We start from the raw sequence: 17,572 nt of genomic DNA on the forward strand, positions 1-17,572 counted from the left end.
ACGTTAGTCACTTTAAATACAAAATGGTCCTTTTTCTTTTTTGCAAACTGCAGTTTAAACAACCTTAAAAGACTACTTCCCTGTCTGCAGATGATTCGTTAGAAAAGCCAACAACAGCTGAAATAACCAAGAAGACCGTGTCTGTACTAGTAACGCATGTTCTCCATGCGACTCCAGAACAGACCAGTCAAATACTAGGACTGAATTTTTTCTACTGCACACTTCCCACAGCTTCTCTGATAACTGAAGCGATACGGAGTGGCGCGCAAAAGCCAGAAGGACCACCCATCGTGGGTGTGATCTAAATAACGCTTCCTTTCTATCAAACAAGTGAAAACCACAGAAGCCATTAAAGATCCGTGAGATCTTGCAGCATAACCCCTTAGCCCTAGTGCCCTTGCATATCAAACTGCCCAAATAGTTTTTCCCACCTGAAAAATGTTTAATGTCCCAACATAAAGCACTACATTAATAAAGAGCCCCTTATGTTATAAGTTCCAGTGTGCTTATAAAATTTCTGAGTCCTTTTCCCAGAAAACTTAAGGTAGCACTTACCTTGACTTCTGCCTGGCAGCTCTCAGTTTTGAGAGGTCCTATATCCCTCACATCGACCTGAGGAGAATAAAATGCTGAGTTAAAGATTACCTCAGACTGAAGGATATAGGACAGCAAGAAATATGGGAGGCGCAGTGAGAATTACGTCCCACAAGTTCCCATTGCTCTAAAGCCACCAAGGCTCTACTGAAGAGACTGATATGGACTATGGCTACACCCTAGAACAAAGCAGCACAATCTTGCACTACTTTAAAAACAGAATTTATGTTTACCTGATAAATTACTTTCTCCAACGGTGTGTCCGGTCCACGGCGTCATCCTTACTTGTGGGATATTCTCTTCCCCAACAGGAAATGGCAAAGAGCCCAGCAAAGCTGGTCACATGATCCCTCCTAGGCTCCGCCTACCCCAGTCATTCGACCGACGTTAAGGAGGAATATTTGCATAGGAGAAACCATATGATACCGTGGTGACTGTAGTTAAATAAAATAAAATATCAGACCTGATTAAAAAACCAGGGCGGGCCGTGGACCGGACACACCGTTGGAGAAAGTAATTTATCAGGTAAACATAAATTCTGTTTTCTCCAACATAGGTGTGTCCGGTCCACGGCGTCATCCTTACTTGTGGGAACCAATACCAAAGCTTTAGGACACGGATGAAGGGAGGGAGCAAATCAGGTCACCTAAATGGAAGGCACCACGGCTTGCAAAACCTTTCTCCCAAAAATAGCCTCAGAAGAAGCAAAAGTATCAAACTTGTAAAATTTGGTAAAAGTGTGCAGTGAAGACCAAGTCGCTGCCCTACATATCTGATCAACAGAAGCCTCGTTCTTGAAGGCCCATGTGGAAGCCACAGCCCTAGTGGAATGAGCTGTGATTCTTTCAGGAGGCTGCCGTCCGGCAGTCTCGTAAGCCAATCTGATGATGCTTTTAATCCAAAAAGAGAGAGAGGTAGAAGTTGCTTTTTGACCTCTCCTTTTACCAGAATAAACAACAAACAAGGAAGATGTTTGTCTAAAATCCTTTGTAGCATCTAAATAGAATTTTAGAGCGCGAACAACATCCAAATTGTGCAACAAACGTTCCTTCTTCGAAACTGGTTTCGGACACAAAGAAGGCACGACTATCTCCTGGTTAATGTTTTTGTTAGAAACAACCTTTGGAAGAAAACCAGGTTTAGTACGTAAAACCACCTTATCTGCATGGAACACCAGATAAGGAGGAGAACACTGCAGAGCAGATAATTCTGAAACTCTTCTAGCAGAAGAAATTGCAACCAAAAACAAAACTTTCCAAGATAATAACTTAATATCAACGGAATGTAAGGGTTCAAACGGAACCCCCTGAAGAACTGAAAGAACTAAGTTGAGACTCCAAGGAGGAGTCAAAGGTTTGTAAACAGGCTTGATTCTAACCAGAGCCTGAACAAAGGCTTGAACATCTGGCACAGCCGCCAGCTTTTTGTGAAGTAACACAGACAAGGCAGAAATCTGTCCCTTCAAGGAACTTGCAGATAATCCTTTCTCCAATCCTTCTTGAAGAAAGGATAGAATCTTAGGAATCTTTACCTTGTCCCAAGGGAATCCTTTAGATTCACACCAGCAGATATATTTTTTCCATATTTTGTGGTAAATTTTTCTAGTTACAGGCTTTCTGGCCTGAACAAGAGTATCAATAACAGAATCTGAGAACCCTCGTTTTGATAAGATCAAGCGTTCAATCTCCAAGCAGTCAGCTGGAGTGAGACCAGATTCGGATGTTCGAACGGACCTTGAACAAGAAGGTCTCGTCTCAAAGGTAGCTTCCATGGTGGAGCCGATGACATATTCACCAGATCTGCATACCAAGTCCTGCGTGGCCACGCAGGAGCTATCAAGATCACCGACGCCCTCTCCTGATTGATCCTGGCTACCAGCCTGGGGATGAGAGGAAACGGCGGGAATACATAAGCTAGTTTGAATGTCCAAGGTGCTACTAGTGCATCTACTAGAGTCGCCTTGGGATCCCTGGATCTGGACCCGTAGCAAGGAACCTTGAAGTTCTGACGAGAGGCCATCAGATCCATGTCTGGAATGCCCCACAGTTGAGTAATTTGGGCAAAGATTTCCGGATGGAGTTCCCACTCCCCCGGATGTAATGTCTGACGACTCAGAAAATCCGCTTCCCAATTTTCCACTCCTGGGATGTGGATTGCAGACAGGTGGCAGGAGTGAGTCTCCGCCCATTGAATGATTTTGGTCACTTCTTCCATCGCCAGGGAACTCCTTGTTCCCCCCTGATGGTTGATGTACGCAACAGTCATCATGTTGTCTGATTGAAACCGTATGAACTTGGCCTTTGCTAGCTGAGGCCAAGCCTTGAGAGCATTGAATATCGCTCTCAGTTCCAGAATATTTATCGGTAGAAGAGATTCTTCCCGAGACCAAAGACCCTGAGCTTTCAGGGATCCCCAGACCGCGCCCCAGCCCATCAGACTGGCGTCGGTCGTGACAATGACCCACTCTGGTCTGCGGAAGGTCATCCCTTGTGACAGGTTGTCCAGGGACAGCCACCAACGGAGTGAGTCTCTGGTCCTCTGATTTACTTGTATCTTCGGAGACAAGTCTGTATAGTCCCCATTCCACTGACTGAGCATGCACAGTTGTAATGGTCTTAGATGAATGCGCGCAAAAGGAACTATGTCCATTGCCGCTACCATCAAACCTATTACTTCCATGCACTGCGCTATGGAAGGAAGAGGAACGGAATGAAGTGTTTGACAAGAGTTTAGAAGTTTTGTTTTTCTGGCCTCTGTCAGAAAAATCCTCATTTCTAAGGAGTCTATTATTGTTCCCAAGAAGGGAACCCTTGTCGACGGAGATAGAGAACTCTAAAAAACTCTAAGCCATCTCCGTGGAGATGTTGCCTGTACAACGGCAAAGAGAATGACTGGGGTAGGCGGAGCCTAGGAGGGATCATGTGACCAGCTTTGCTGGGCTCTTTGCCATTTCCTGTTGGGGAAGAGAATATCCCACAAGTAAGGATGACGCCGTGGACCGGACACACCTATGTTGGAGAAAATAATAAACTCTTGATTGAAGAATCTATACTAACACCTCACTTTACCTCTTCCTATCACTAACATAGGCAAAGAGAATGACTGGGGTGGGAGGGGAGGAGCTATTTAACAGCTCTGCTTTGGTGCTCTTTGCCTCCTCCTGCTGACCAGGAGGTGAATATCCCATTAGTAATTAAGATGGTCCGTGGACTCATCGTGTTTTAAAAAAGAAATTGCCCATATAAGGAGCAACAGAGATTCCCTGAGCTGTGATCACTGCTAAGAGCCAGAAAACCTTTGTGAAGATGCGAGGGGTGGTGGCCAGACTGAAGGAGAGGGCCACAAATTGGTAATGCTTTTTGAGAAAAGCAAACATTAGAAACAATTCTTGTGAATCAGAATATGCATCCATTAAATCTATAGTTGTCATAAATTGACCCTCCTTAATTGGAGGTAAGATGGCACAGATCGTTCCCATTTTGAAAGAGGGTACCCAAACAAATTTTTTCAGCGTTTTTATGTCCAGAATAGGATAAGTGATTTCCTTCTTTGAGACAATGAAGAGGTTGGAGTAGAAACCTCGACCCTGTTGAGATATTGGAACAGGTTGGATCATTACCATATCCAACCTATTCCAATATCTGCCTTTACAGCATCCTATGGAACGTGGGTCAGATGAAACCATTCCCATGGGGGACTGATGTTCATGCAGATTTGAGTTGGTCATTTTGTTTTTAGACCAAGAAGATCCTGGTTTCCAGGAAGGTTTGGATGATTCAGACTTCTGGTTGGAGGGGACTTTTGATCTCTAGGGGAGTGAAAGAAACAAAAACGGGTTGTTTGTACTTCCCTTTAGATTTCTTGTCCTGAGGAAGAAAAGCCCCCTTTACCCAAGAGACAGTTTTGATAATAGAATCTAATTTTGATCCAAAAAGCATCTACCCTTCAAAAGGGACTGATAATAACCTATTCTTAGAAACCATGTCAGCTGACCAAGATTTAAGCCATAAAGCTCTCCTAAAGAAAATGGCAATGGACACATTTTTGAAATCAATATTGATGATGTCAAAGACTGCATCACAAATGAAATCATTAGCCATTTTAAGTACTTTAATGCAGTTGGTAATATTGTTAGAAGATTGATCTAAAAGATTGATAGTTGTATCTTGTGTAAGAAGTGGTGAATTAAGGAGATGTTTTTAAGGTAAGAGAGGTAGGAGTGAAAGAGATCTGAGTCAAGTGTGACCCCAAGACATCAGACATGCGGGTTGGGGTAATGATGTTATTATCAACAGTTATAGAAATATGGGGGGTGGAGATTTTAAAAGAAGGGGGGGACAAGAAGCTCCGTTTTGGAAAGATTTAGCTTAAGGTAATGAGAAAACATACAAGATGAAATGTAAGACAGATGGTGACACGAGTTAGCAAGGAAGTTGATAGGTCTGGTGAAAAAAGGTAGAAAATTTTGGTGCAGAAACAGATACTTATTCTGTTTTCAGAAATTGTGGCAGGGATCTAGAGCTTGCTGCCTCTTTAAAAAGCTAGAAAATGACAGGAACGGCAAACGAAATAATTAAATCAACACTTGAGTAGTTTTTGCCTTCTCCAAGTGGATAATTAAGCAATAACCCAGATGTACAGAATTCTTCTTATGTGTGGTCACAATAGAATGTGAGACAATTAGCATTGATACGAAACATAAAAAATAAATAGCTTCAAATTTATTTTTGTTTTATTGTGAAAAATAAAGTAAAACTTCACAGTAACAGAACCTATTGGGTGCTTGCTCAAAACCCGCAGTTCCTGTAAGATCCAGCATGGGGCCCTGAGACCTGTAAAATAGTTACTGCATAGAAGACCATATAACTGTTTTCTTAGGAATTATTTTGTATTGAATACATATAGGGAACATTGTAAGTTTGAAAAATAATTTTAGTGTACGATAAATGCCTCAAAAATATAATATACATTATGCTAAAGGAAATTCCAGACAAATAATGGATAATAGCTTCTGACTTAGTACTATTTAGAATACAAATAACTTTTGTAGCATTGAAAGGATTCCCAAGGAATGCAGCAGCCCTACTATTATCAGATTAACATTTTTATTTTGTTGGTTAATTACTTAAGTGTACAAATTATTTTCAGACTGACCTTGTCAAAAAACTGATACAACATCACAGTTTTCTCAAGCCTGGTGCGGGCTTCTTCCAGCCTCCACGAGAAATCTCCCAGTTTGTCCTTGCACCTCTGCAGCTTCACTCTGTACTTTTGAATCTCAGGGGACGATAGGCTTTGCCACTTTTCTGAGATCTGCATCATCTCCTGAGCCCTCCTGCAGTATTCCTAAAAGCAAAAATATAAAATGAGCTTTAATCTTTTTCAGAAAAAAAAGCAGAATTTACCCTTAAATTAGTTAAACTGGGTATTAACATAATAAAAATGTAGGATTACTACTCACAGGTAATCCAGATACTATGATATGAAAAAGTATAAAACAGAATTTGTTTTATACCTAAAATACAAAAAAGCACACACGCTTGGATGAACCGATACTGTGAAAGCTGACAATAATTAATTTAGGGCTAGATTACAAGTTGTGCGCGAGCGATATCCGTTTTTTGCGCATGACGGAAATTTTTTGCATGTTTTACAAGTTGAAAGTAAATACAATTGAGTTTTATGCTCACCAGGGTAGCGGGTAGTGCATTAAAAAAAGTTGCAAAAAACAACATAAATACATTTAAAAGTACAGTTACGCTCATACAACACTATCTGATAAAAAATGATTCATCCAGCCGACCCTTGACAAGACACGGTTAGATCAGACCATGTTTCATAGGCTACTATCAAATAAAAAACTCAAAAGTTTGGGAGAATTGGCGGAGTTGGGTCTCAACATATTGTGGTTTTTCCATAGACAGCTCCAACACTACGTGTCCACACATAAAGGGGCAGATAGTATTTCTAGACAACTGAGTCAGTCAGAATCATTATGCTTGCTAACCCACGCTCCTTCACATTTAATATCAATCATGTACAAGCTGATGACGTCCCATAAGGATTTTTATACACCTACCTTTGTTAGACAATGGAACTGTGAGTTAGACCGCCCACTCACAGACACCGAATGGCAGAAAATATACCACAATCACACCAAAGCTTCAATCTCGGCCAGAACCCTAGAATCCAACTATAAATACTTATCCCGGTGGTATCTTACACCAGATAAGATTAAAAAAATATATAAGAGATCTGATGGTAGGTGCTGGAGGGGCTGTGGGGAGGTTGGGACCATCCTCCATATTTGGTGGACCTGTAATTTGATAACTCCGTTCTGGAGTTCTGTACTGGATATTATTGACTCTAAACTAAACATTACACTACGCAGAAATCCAGACCTTCTACTGTTCCATGGGCTGCCCAAACTGACAGAGAAACCCCAAAAATACCTCCTGTACATAATGTTAAACAGTGCGAAAGCCCTCATTCCCAAAAACTGGAAATCATATAGAATCCCTCAGACTGCTGATTGGGAATCTCAAGTAGATAGACATTTGTCATTAGAAAGATTTCGATACATGAGGGAAGATAGAATTGAAATCCATGAATATATGAAAGAAATCTGGAGACCACTGATTAGATGAGCCATGGGTACCTTACCCTTTTCAGTGAAAACACATGGCCTAGCCTCCCCCCCCTTTCTCCCCCCCCCTTCCATTGATGAGAACCCTTCCCTTCCACCTCTCTCCTTCCTTCCACTCTTATCTTTTTCTTTATCTTTTTATCTCTCTCTTTCTTTATCTCTTTTTCCTCTCACGACAAGCCTCGTAATTTCCGTTGCCCGTCATAATTTAATGTCAGCCGGGATACTTGATGTCTACTTTCAATACAGTATAATTATACCTGTATACCCAGGTAGTACTAAGTGGACTTTACAACAGACTTCCATATGTTGGACATAAGTGAGAAATTAATGTGTTCGGATGTAAGCAGTATGGACATGATACAAAGAATCCTGGATACATACAAGTTGCTTAGATATTTGTTTCCAGAAATGTAGCAAACGACATATTGAAAGATCTAATTTTGTAATACTGATTGATGTATCTTTGCTGACATTCATGTATGTGTATTGTATTATGTTAACTTTCAATAAACTTTACTTAAAAATGAAAGAAAAATATATATATTTTTTTTTTCATATTTAAAATAAATAAATAAATAAAAGTTATTCATTGACTTTTATGGGGAGTATATGTTAACACGGTCGCAATATTTGGTTAGCGTACGTCAGGTACTGCTTGCACACAAACATTTTACTTTCAACTTGTAAGTGCAAAAAGATTACTTCTAGCAAAGTTTATGCTCGAGTGAAAGAGCCAAATTAGTGCACCACTTGTAATCTGGCCCTTAGTATACTAAGAAGGTTGGTGGGGAATTTAGTAAGGACAGGTACAAATGATTTGCACTCTTCACTATCATCTAAGATTTCAAAGTCTGCACAACTTTGAGAAACCCTATTATTAAAGGGACATTGTACACTAGATTTTTCTTTGCATAAATGTTTTGTAGATGATTCATTTATATAGCCCATCTGGGTGTGTTTTTGTAAAAATGTATAGTTTTGCTTATTTTAAATAACATTGTGCTGATTTTCAGACTCCTAACCAAGCCCCAAAGTTTTAGATGCATACTGATGTATACACACTTCATACTACTTCTGTTTGTCTAATGGGTTTTTTCATATGCAAGGGAGGTTATGCTATCAGCCCCTTTCAGTGGGTGTCCCAGGCTAATCTCATCAACAGTGCTAAATTTGGAGCTTCTAAGTAAGTTTTTATACTGTATTTTTATATAAGTATCTGTGCATATTATTCTTTATATTAGTGTCTATTACATGCAGTTAATGCAAATTGGTGTATACTGCCCCTTTAAAGGAACAGTCTACTCCAGAATTTTTATTGTTTAAAAAGATAGATAATCCCTTTATTACCCACCCCCCAGTTTTGCATAACCAACATCGTTATATTAATATACGTTTTACCTCTGTGATTACCTTATATCCAAGCCTCTGCAGAATGCCCCTTATTTCAGTTTTTTTGACAAACTTGCATTTTAGCCAATTAGTGCTGCCTCTTAGGTAACTCCACCGGAGTGAGCACAATGTTATCTATATGGCACACATGAACTAGCACTGACTAGCTGGGAAAAACAGCATCTATGCTTACCTGATAAATTATTTTCTTTCCTTGCATGGAGAGGCCAACGATTCCATTCAATTACTGTTGGGAATTCATCTCCTAGCCACCAGGAGGAGGCAAAGACACCCAGCAAAGCTTAAGTTTCCCTCCCCTTCCCACAATCCCCAGTCATTCAGCCAAGGGAATAAGGAAAGAGAAAGAGGAACACAAGGGGTAGAGAGGTGCCTGAAGATTATGAAAATAAATGCTGCCTTTAAAAAGTATAAAAGGGCAGGTCGTGGACTCTCCATGCCAGGAAAGAAAGAATTTATCATCAGGTAAGCAAAAATGTTGTTTACTTTCCAATGGCATTCAATTACTGTTGGAAACCAATACCCAAGCCAGAGAGGGAGAACTAAAGGCAGGCAGACCTAAACTGAAGGCACCACCACTTGAAGCACCTTTCTCCCAAACCTCAGCAGAGGCAAAAATAAAAAATAATTTTTTTTTTTGCTAAAGTATGCAAAGAGGACCAAGAAGCCACCTTACAGATTTGTTCCATGGAAACTTCATTCTTAAAAGCCCAAAAAGAGGAAACAGCATGGGTAGAGTGAGCCCTAATAACGATCTCCAGATAGATATTGCAGTCAAGAGAACCCGCCATATTATAATTATGAAACTCTACGAGCAGAAGAAATGTCCAACAAAAAACAAATAACTTTCCATGATAAAAGTTTACGATCAACAAAATGAATAGGCTCAAACTGAGCCTGATGCCAAAAACGAAGAACCAGATTGAGGCTCCAATAACTAAAAAGAGCGAGATACCTCCTTCCTAGCCAAAGAGCTCCTTATATCATCCAGAAGAATGAAAGAAGCCACAAACAATATGCTACCCTACTAGCATCTGATAAACAGGACAGACAGATGTAGAGGCCACGCCATCAGAGCATTGGTGATGGGAAGAGAAGATTGCAGCAGAAAACCCGATTTCCTAAACTTTCAGGGAGTCCCACACCGCACCCCAGACCAGAAGGGAGATATCCGTAGACCACAATCTCTTACAACGGTTTTAAAGGCTCATCCGCCAGGAAGGGTCATGGCTATCGAATCTATGAAAGACCCAGAAAAACACCCTGGTGTTTGCCTAGGTTTACCTTCCATCCGAGGTCTCAAGAAGTGACAAGAATAAGTAGAAGCTCAACACCAGAAGCTGAAAACAATCCAACAACTTGTGGGTTGCAAAGCACCATGTAGACAACAAATTTAAACACAGGTCTGGAACCAAGTCCTACGAGGCTAAGCTGGAGCAAAAACATCAGTGAGGTCCGCTCCCTATTTATCTGGGCTATGACCCTGGGAAAATGGCAAACGTGGAAAACAGACTGAATTCCCACTAAAACGCTAAATAGTCCACCAACACTATGTGAGAGACCCCAGATCTGGACCTGAATACGGGAAGATTGAAAATTGATGAGAGGCCATTATCTCAGAACACCTTTGGATGAAGGGCGCACTCTGCTCAGGATTAGCCTCCCACAAAAGAGAGCAAGTGGGACCAGAGTAGATGCACTGGAATGAAATAAAAAATTACTGATAAAAAATAAAAATAACCTCTAAATAAGAGAGATAAACAGGATCTCCTGACAGAGGAAAACAAACTCAGGTTTAAATAAGGACCTATCCATTTTTCAACAATGGTACCCCTGCTACCAATGCCACTCATACTTTTCTGCCGTGCCTGTATATGAACCAGGGACTCCTGGTTCTCAGCCGGCTTCTCTTTTCCTACCAGAGGTATTTTTCCAAGCCCAAGAACTCGTCAAATATTTATAATTAAACACTGATAATTATAATAAGCTTCATATTCTAAATAGAACAGAATAATTGCAAAAAATAAAGACGGAGTCCTTAGACAGGAAAACTAGAAAGAGCAAAACTGACAGGGTGTAATAAACACTAAGGACACCAGAAATTTCACATAAAGAACAGGGAGCAAACGTGAACTAAAAACACTGTGTATCCTCTTAATAAATTATGTCAGTAGAGTAAACTACTGAATAAAGAATGATAATCCCCATCGGGGATTACATGCAGCAGTAGACGCCATTAAATGAAAAACGCGTAGAAAAAAAGTTAAGCGCTTGGCGCAATAAAGCCATCCCAGGATTCAAACTCAAGACTCCATATTACAGGGTCAACAACAACTCTGCTAAGCTGCTGAGGCTATTTCCTGACGATCCATGTCATAATAGGATTGGACCATAATAAGTGGATCGCCATAGGGGACATTACACATGCCTATCACAATACACGTGTGAAAAGACTGTAAGCACCCAATAAAAATTGTCTGGTTTACAGAAAAAACAAGGAGCTCTATCCCCTGTGTAATCTGCCCAAATACCACCTGCATAATCTGCCCAAATACCACCTGCATAGGCTAATAAGCTCCCTGACTATTAAGAGGAGTGTTTGTTGTAGCCTACCACAGCCCAAACAAATCCACAGGAGCTCCGGTGCCGTAGAGAAACCGGAGGGACCTGATAAAATTCCTATATATGGCCCACTTACAAATGATCTGCTCTCCATAGAAAGATATCCTGAAAAGGAATAAAATTGTCACACTGCGACCTTAATTCTTGGTCTCATGTTGAGGATCCTTTTCAAGTAATAAAAAAATCAAAGGACTTACTCTCCAGGGTCTTGCTGCGGAGCAGTCACAGCACGTCCAGGTCTGACAGATCCATCAAGACTTCTGACAGGGACCTGAGATAGAAGGAAAGCAGAGTAACTAACCCTGGTTGCCGGTTGGGGTATTAACACAAATTGCTGGAGAGATAACAGTCTACTCTGCGACCTCCAGCAGCAAACAGCTACCAATACTCAAGAGCAATACATAGACACATCATTACCCCAGTCCTGTCTTGAAAGGGAAACTACCCATAAAAGACTTTGTTCAATATTTTCTTCAGAGCACCATCTTCGCATCCTCCTTTTGTCAGGAAGGCAAAGAATAAATAGGGATTGTGGGAGGGATACTTAAGCTTTGCTGGATGTCTTTGCCTCCTCCTGGTGGCCAGGAGCTGAATTCCCAACAGTAATTTAATGGAATTGTGGATTGTCCATGCCATTGGAAAGAAATAATTTTATCCCTTAAAATGAAGACTGTAGTCACCAAGTCTTGAGCCTGGAAGAAGTTAGACTGTTATCAGAATAGCACCCCACAAAATAATTAAACATGAGGAAATGTCAGCAGACCACACATAATATTGAAAGTCATATTTACTTACAAGTGCAACAACATAAAATTCCTGGAAACGTCGCTGTGTTTGGAGAAGAACTTCCAGGGAATCCTCCAGAACAGTGCACTCCCTCAGTAACCGCTCACCAACATTCTCTATCCAGCTGCCGACCTACACATAATAGAGGAACAAAGCAACCATTTTGTTAGTCTAGCAGGACATATATAAATGCCCCCTGCTACTAAATGTCCACTGGTTTATACTATGTAATGTGATTGTGCCTCACCTCACAAAATTGTTCTTCAAAGGCATCAAACTCGATGACCAGTTCCATTTCTTGTATGCGTTTATTAGACAACTTGACAAGACTGTGCACACCCTCATCCACACGATTATATAGCTCAGCTGCCATGTCCACTGCTTCCCTGCCACAGGACAAAGGAGATATGTCTGATCGTCTGCTCATATACCACTTTTATTGGCATATTCCCAAGGAAAAGCAGTGTACACAAAGCCCCCACATACTGCATAAATATTACAGCTATTTTATATATATCATACACACACACACACATATATATATATATATATATATATATATATATATATAAGGGGTGTTGAATATAATCGTTTGTACGATGCATCGCAATGCAGCCTTCCACGATTCTACATCGATGCAGTCAAGAGCCCTAAACGATTCACGCGATGACGATATGTGACCCCGCCTCCAGGACTGACAACAGAGGCAAGAAAAAATACAGAGCGCTGAATTGGTGTCATGTTCCACCTTAACAATTGGGAACTAACGTCTCACGCTCTTAAAAGAGCTCCACCTTCCTTATTCCAGTGCAAGTATTGCCCAGAGATACCTCAGCCATCAGTCCTAACAGATTGCTTACTTTGTGTCTCGCTCTTACTCCTTACAGCAGGTAATAGCAGCCGTTCATATCTGCAGGACGGAGATCCGCTGACGTCACTACCTGCTCGGCGTCTTCCTTCACTACAGGGCAGCTTACTGAAGATCTCTGCAGCAGTCAACCGGAATGGCTCCATCTTTGGCCTCACTACTCTGCAGCCTTACCTACTCAGCTCCGGACACTGAGTACAGTGATAACTACACACGCTGTAACAGGTACTAAACGTTACCTACTTTGTATCGTGGGGAGACACGCTTTACTGGGATTTGTATCCAAGTTGTCAAACCTGCCATTGCATTGCACTCTATTACACTTTATATCTACACTTTGGGGTTTATACCTACGAATCTCCTAATACCTAAATCCTATACTCGTTTGCCTCATATTTCAGTGGATTTATTCCTGGTGTACTCCACGAATAACAGAGGTATATAAGTATCAATAGCAGTTGTACAGTTTGCAAACTGTAAACAATTTAAACTCTTTTGGAATAAACAAGCAATTAAAGGGACATACCATACCAAGTCTAACCCTGCTCCACAGATTCTAGAACTGCATTACAATTGGCGCCATTCACCATTAATAAATATGTTTTCAATCCCTGCATAATGCATTACCACCACCAGTGTTCTCACCTATGCACTCTGCCCTTGGGACACATCAATTATTTCCCCATAAGCAATCTAGTGCTACCAATAGCGTTACACTATTTCCGGTGTAGGGACTGGTGCTGAATCTGATAGTGTGTGTGATATGTAGTGGACCACAGTGTCTAATTTTTATTTTGGTAGTAGAAAGCAAGAACTGTCCTACAGTGAGAATCACTATTGTCAAATTTAGGGAGCAATTATAAATTATCCCAGGAGCACTTTATGTTGGGAAGAGAAATACAGCACGAGTGGGATATCACTCAGTGTTCAATCAAATGTTGAGACATGAAAACAAAATCTGCAATGTGTTGGTGGCTATGGCTAATGTAATTTATGACATAAGTTCAATAAGTGATAATCAATAATTATATGTGTCTTTTTTCAATACAATTTTCGTTTGAAGTACGTAGGGATTATTGTAGGTCAATTTTATATAAATAAATATATATATATATATATATAAATCATGGGCAGTAATCGTGATGGTATACTCATAAAATAGAATAAAGGAGATCAATCACCCCTTCAACAGACCAAGTGGTCTGATGAAGGGATGGATTGATCCCCGAAACGTTACCTGTTTGATGTGCCATTAAAGCACTTATTTTGCACAAATCCAGAAAGTGCATGCCTTTGTTCTATTTATATATATATACACATATATATACACATACACAGTATATATATATATATATATATATATATATATATATATATATATATATATATATATATATATATATATATATAAAATCTGAGCAGTAATAAGCACTCACTGGATTTAAGGACAGCAAACTATTTATTAGGCAGTGACGTTTCGGGGCATTCACCCCTTCTTCAGACGATATATATATATATATATATATATATATATATATATATATGGAATTACAAAGAAAGCAGCAACCCAGCTGTACCCTTAACTAGCACACGCTCATTAAGCAAATATATAAACTGTGAGGCCAAGTCCAAAAAGACAGTAGCAGAGACTGAAAATACAATTAATCATCATCCTTTAATTACCTTATAATATAGTAACATAAAAAGAAAACAAAATTAAAAAAAATTCTGATCCATTGTCCTCAATGTTGAGGAAGGCATACACCACTAATTTAATTTTGTTTGAGTTCTGTGCCTCACAGTTTATATATTTGCTTAATGAGCGTGTGCTGGTTAAGAGTACAGCTGGGTTGCTGCTTTCTTTCTAATTTAAATTTGTCTTACCCCCGTGCACCGGATGAAATTGACATTTTGGTTTCATCTGTGCTCAGCAATTAATTAGATCCTGTCGAAGCTGGCATAACTTTATCTCATATATATATATATTTCTCCAGTCACGGACAGGTGGTGTATGAAGAATACCGGCTCTCTAAGTTCTCTCTTCTGATTCCTATTTATTTCTCTTAAACTTATTTCTACTTCTCTGTGCTACTGTCTCTGAGGCTGCATATCTCACTCTACTGTTGGCCTTTGTGTCTCATTCTGCTCTCTTTCCTGGTCATGTCTGACTTGCTGAGTATTTACACAAAGTCTATTGTTTGTTGACTTTTGCTATTTCCTATGTTTAGATATGTAACCTAGACCTTATCTAGACCATAACCCATGCTGCCTACTCCGATATTTGATTCCAACTCCATGGCAAGGTTATGCACAAAATGCTCTTGCTTTGACTCCAGTACACGACTAGTCTATACACAAAATGGCCTTCCCTTAACTCTGGTCAATGACTAGCCTATACACAAAATGTGCTTGCTTGACTCCAGTCCACAACTAGGTCATGCACAAAATGCAATTGCCTTGAACTCCAGTCCATGACTAGGTTCTGTACAAAATGCCCTAGCCTTGACTCCAGTCCATGACTAGTCTATACACAGAAAATGCCCTTGCTTTGACTCCAGTCCATAACTATGTTATGCCCAAAATGCTATTAACTTGACTCTTCACCTGATCACGTGTTTTTGCCTGGCAACCCAGCTGGTGGCGAGATGTCTTCTTTTAAAAGTAATAAAGCCCACTGGGAATTGACACTTTGCACCGTGGAGCAAGTTAGCGATGAGCAGGGGGCACTTTAAAAATGTATTCATGCAGCACATATATACTTACAACCGCCTATATTTTTGAATGCATGCGTTTTTCTATTAGGGTATTTAGAATTTTGAGAAAAGCTCTCCAACTTAGTTTGCAAGAAAAAAACAGATCTGTAGTGTGAACATCTTTACAGAATTATCCTAGGATTAGATAAACTATTTCATATACGCCCATTTTACGAAAAAGCAACAATTACGCTTTGTCATTTTTAAGTGATTTTTGCACATCCAATGTACTATGTACAATGTACTATGTACAATGTACTATGTACACATCCAATTACTATTTATGCAGTGCATATTTAATACAATTTATTCCTGTGTAATTTACATACAAATTTTACATTTTTCATAAAATACTATTTTTGGTAAAGAATTTTGTCACAATTTTTGATGAACCTTAATACATTTATTTCATGTCTATTTTTGTGTGAGTGGTTCAATTATTTGTTTTGTAAGATTTTTATGAATTAATCTTTTCCCCCATACGAAAATGCAGTATACGCCCCTTAGCGAGACACCCTTTTCTCAGGTAAAAACAGAATTTATGCTTACCTGATAAATTACTTTCTCTTGTGGTGTATCCAGTCCACGGATTCATCCTTTACTTGTGGGATATTCTCCTTCCTAACAGGAAGTGGCAAAGAGAGCACACAGCAGAGCTGTCCATATAGCTCCCCCTCTAGCTCCACCCCCCAGTCATTCGACCGGAGGTTAGGGAGAAAAAGGAGAAACCATAGGGTGCAGTGGTGACTGTAGTTTAAACAAAAAAATCTACCTGACTTAATAGCCAGGGCGGGCCGTGGACTGGATACACTACAAGAGAAAGTAATTTATCAGGTAAGTATAAATTCAGTTTTCTCTTGTAAGGTGTATCCAGTCCACGGATTCATCCTTTACTTGTGGGATACCAATACCAAAGCTTTAGGACACGGATGAAGGGAGGGAACAAGACAGGTACTTAAACGGAAGGCACCACTGCTTGTAAAACCTTTCTCCCAAAAATAGCCTCCGAAGAAGCAAAAGTATCGAATTTGGAAAATTTGGAAAAAGTATGCAGCGAAGACCAAGTCGCTGCCTTACAAATCTGTTCAACAGAAGCCTCATTTCTAAAAGCCCAGGTGGAAGCCACTGCTCTGGTAGAATGAGCAGTAATTGTTTCAGGAGGCTGCTGGCCAGCAGTCTCATAGGCCAGATGGATGATGCTTTTCAGCCAAAAGGAAAGAGAGGTAGCAGTCGTCTTCTGACCTCTCCTCTTACCAGAATAGATGACAAACAATGCAGTTGTTTGTCTGAAATCCTTAGTTGCTTGTAAATAGAACTTTAAAGCACGAACCACATCAAGATTGTGTAACAGACGTTCCTTCTTCGAAGAAGGATTAGAACACAGAGAAGGAACAACAATTTCCTGATTAATATTCTTATTAGACACAACCTTAGGAAGAAAACCGGGTTTGGTACGCAAAACTACCTTATCTGCGTGGAACACCAAATAAGGTGAGTCACCCTGCAAAGCAGATAACTCTGAAACTCTTCGAGCAGAAGAGATAGCTACTAAAAACAAAACTTTCCGAGATAAAAGTTTAATATCTATGGAATGTAAAGGTTCAAACGGAACCCCTTGCAGAACTAAAAGAACTAAATTCAGACTCCATGGCGGAGCCACAGGTCTATAAACAGGCTTGATTCTGACTAAAGCCTGACTAAACGCTTGAACGTCTGGTACCTCTGCCAGACGTCTGTGTAAAAAAATAGACAAAGCAGATATCTGTCCTTTTAAGGAACTAGCTGATAATCCTTTCTCCAATCCTTCTTGGAGAAAGGACAATATCCTGGGAATCCTAATCTTACTCCATGAGTAACCCTTGGATTCGCACCAACAAAGATATTTTCGCCAAA

At 40.1% G+C, this 17,572-nt stretch overlaps 1 protein-coding gene across 1 annotated transcript; it reads right to left on the reverse strand.

The window, feature by feature from the left end:
- Positions 1-555: 555 nt before the first annotated feature.
- Positions 556-12,465, reverse strand: LOC128644167 (puratrophin-1; the record flags this gene model as incomplete). Its single annotated transcript, XM_053696873.1, has 5 exons — positions 12,306-12,465; positions 12,068-12,190; positions 5,749-5,940; positions 4,214-4,402; positions 556-612 (listed from the first exon to the last, which is right to left on the reverse strand). Coding segments are annotated over exons 1-5 (687 nt in total), but the record flags the coding sequence as incomplete, so codon positions are not given.
- Between the last annotated feature and the right edge of the window lie 5,107 nt (positions 12,466-17,572).

This window comes from Bombina bombina, unplaced genomic scaffold, assembly GCF_027579735.1.
Source record: "Bombina bombina isolate aBomBom1 unplaced genomic scaffold, aBomBom1.pri scaffold_1429, whole genome shotgun sequence".
Taxonomy (NCBI): domain Eukaryota; kingdom Metazoa; phylum Chordata; class Amphibia; order Anura; family Bombinatoridae; genus Bombina; species Bombina bombina.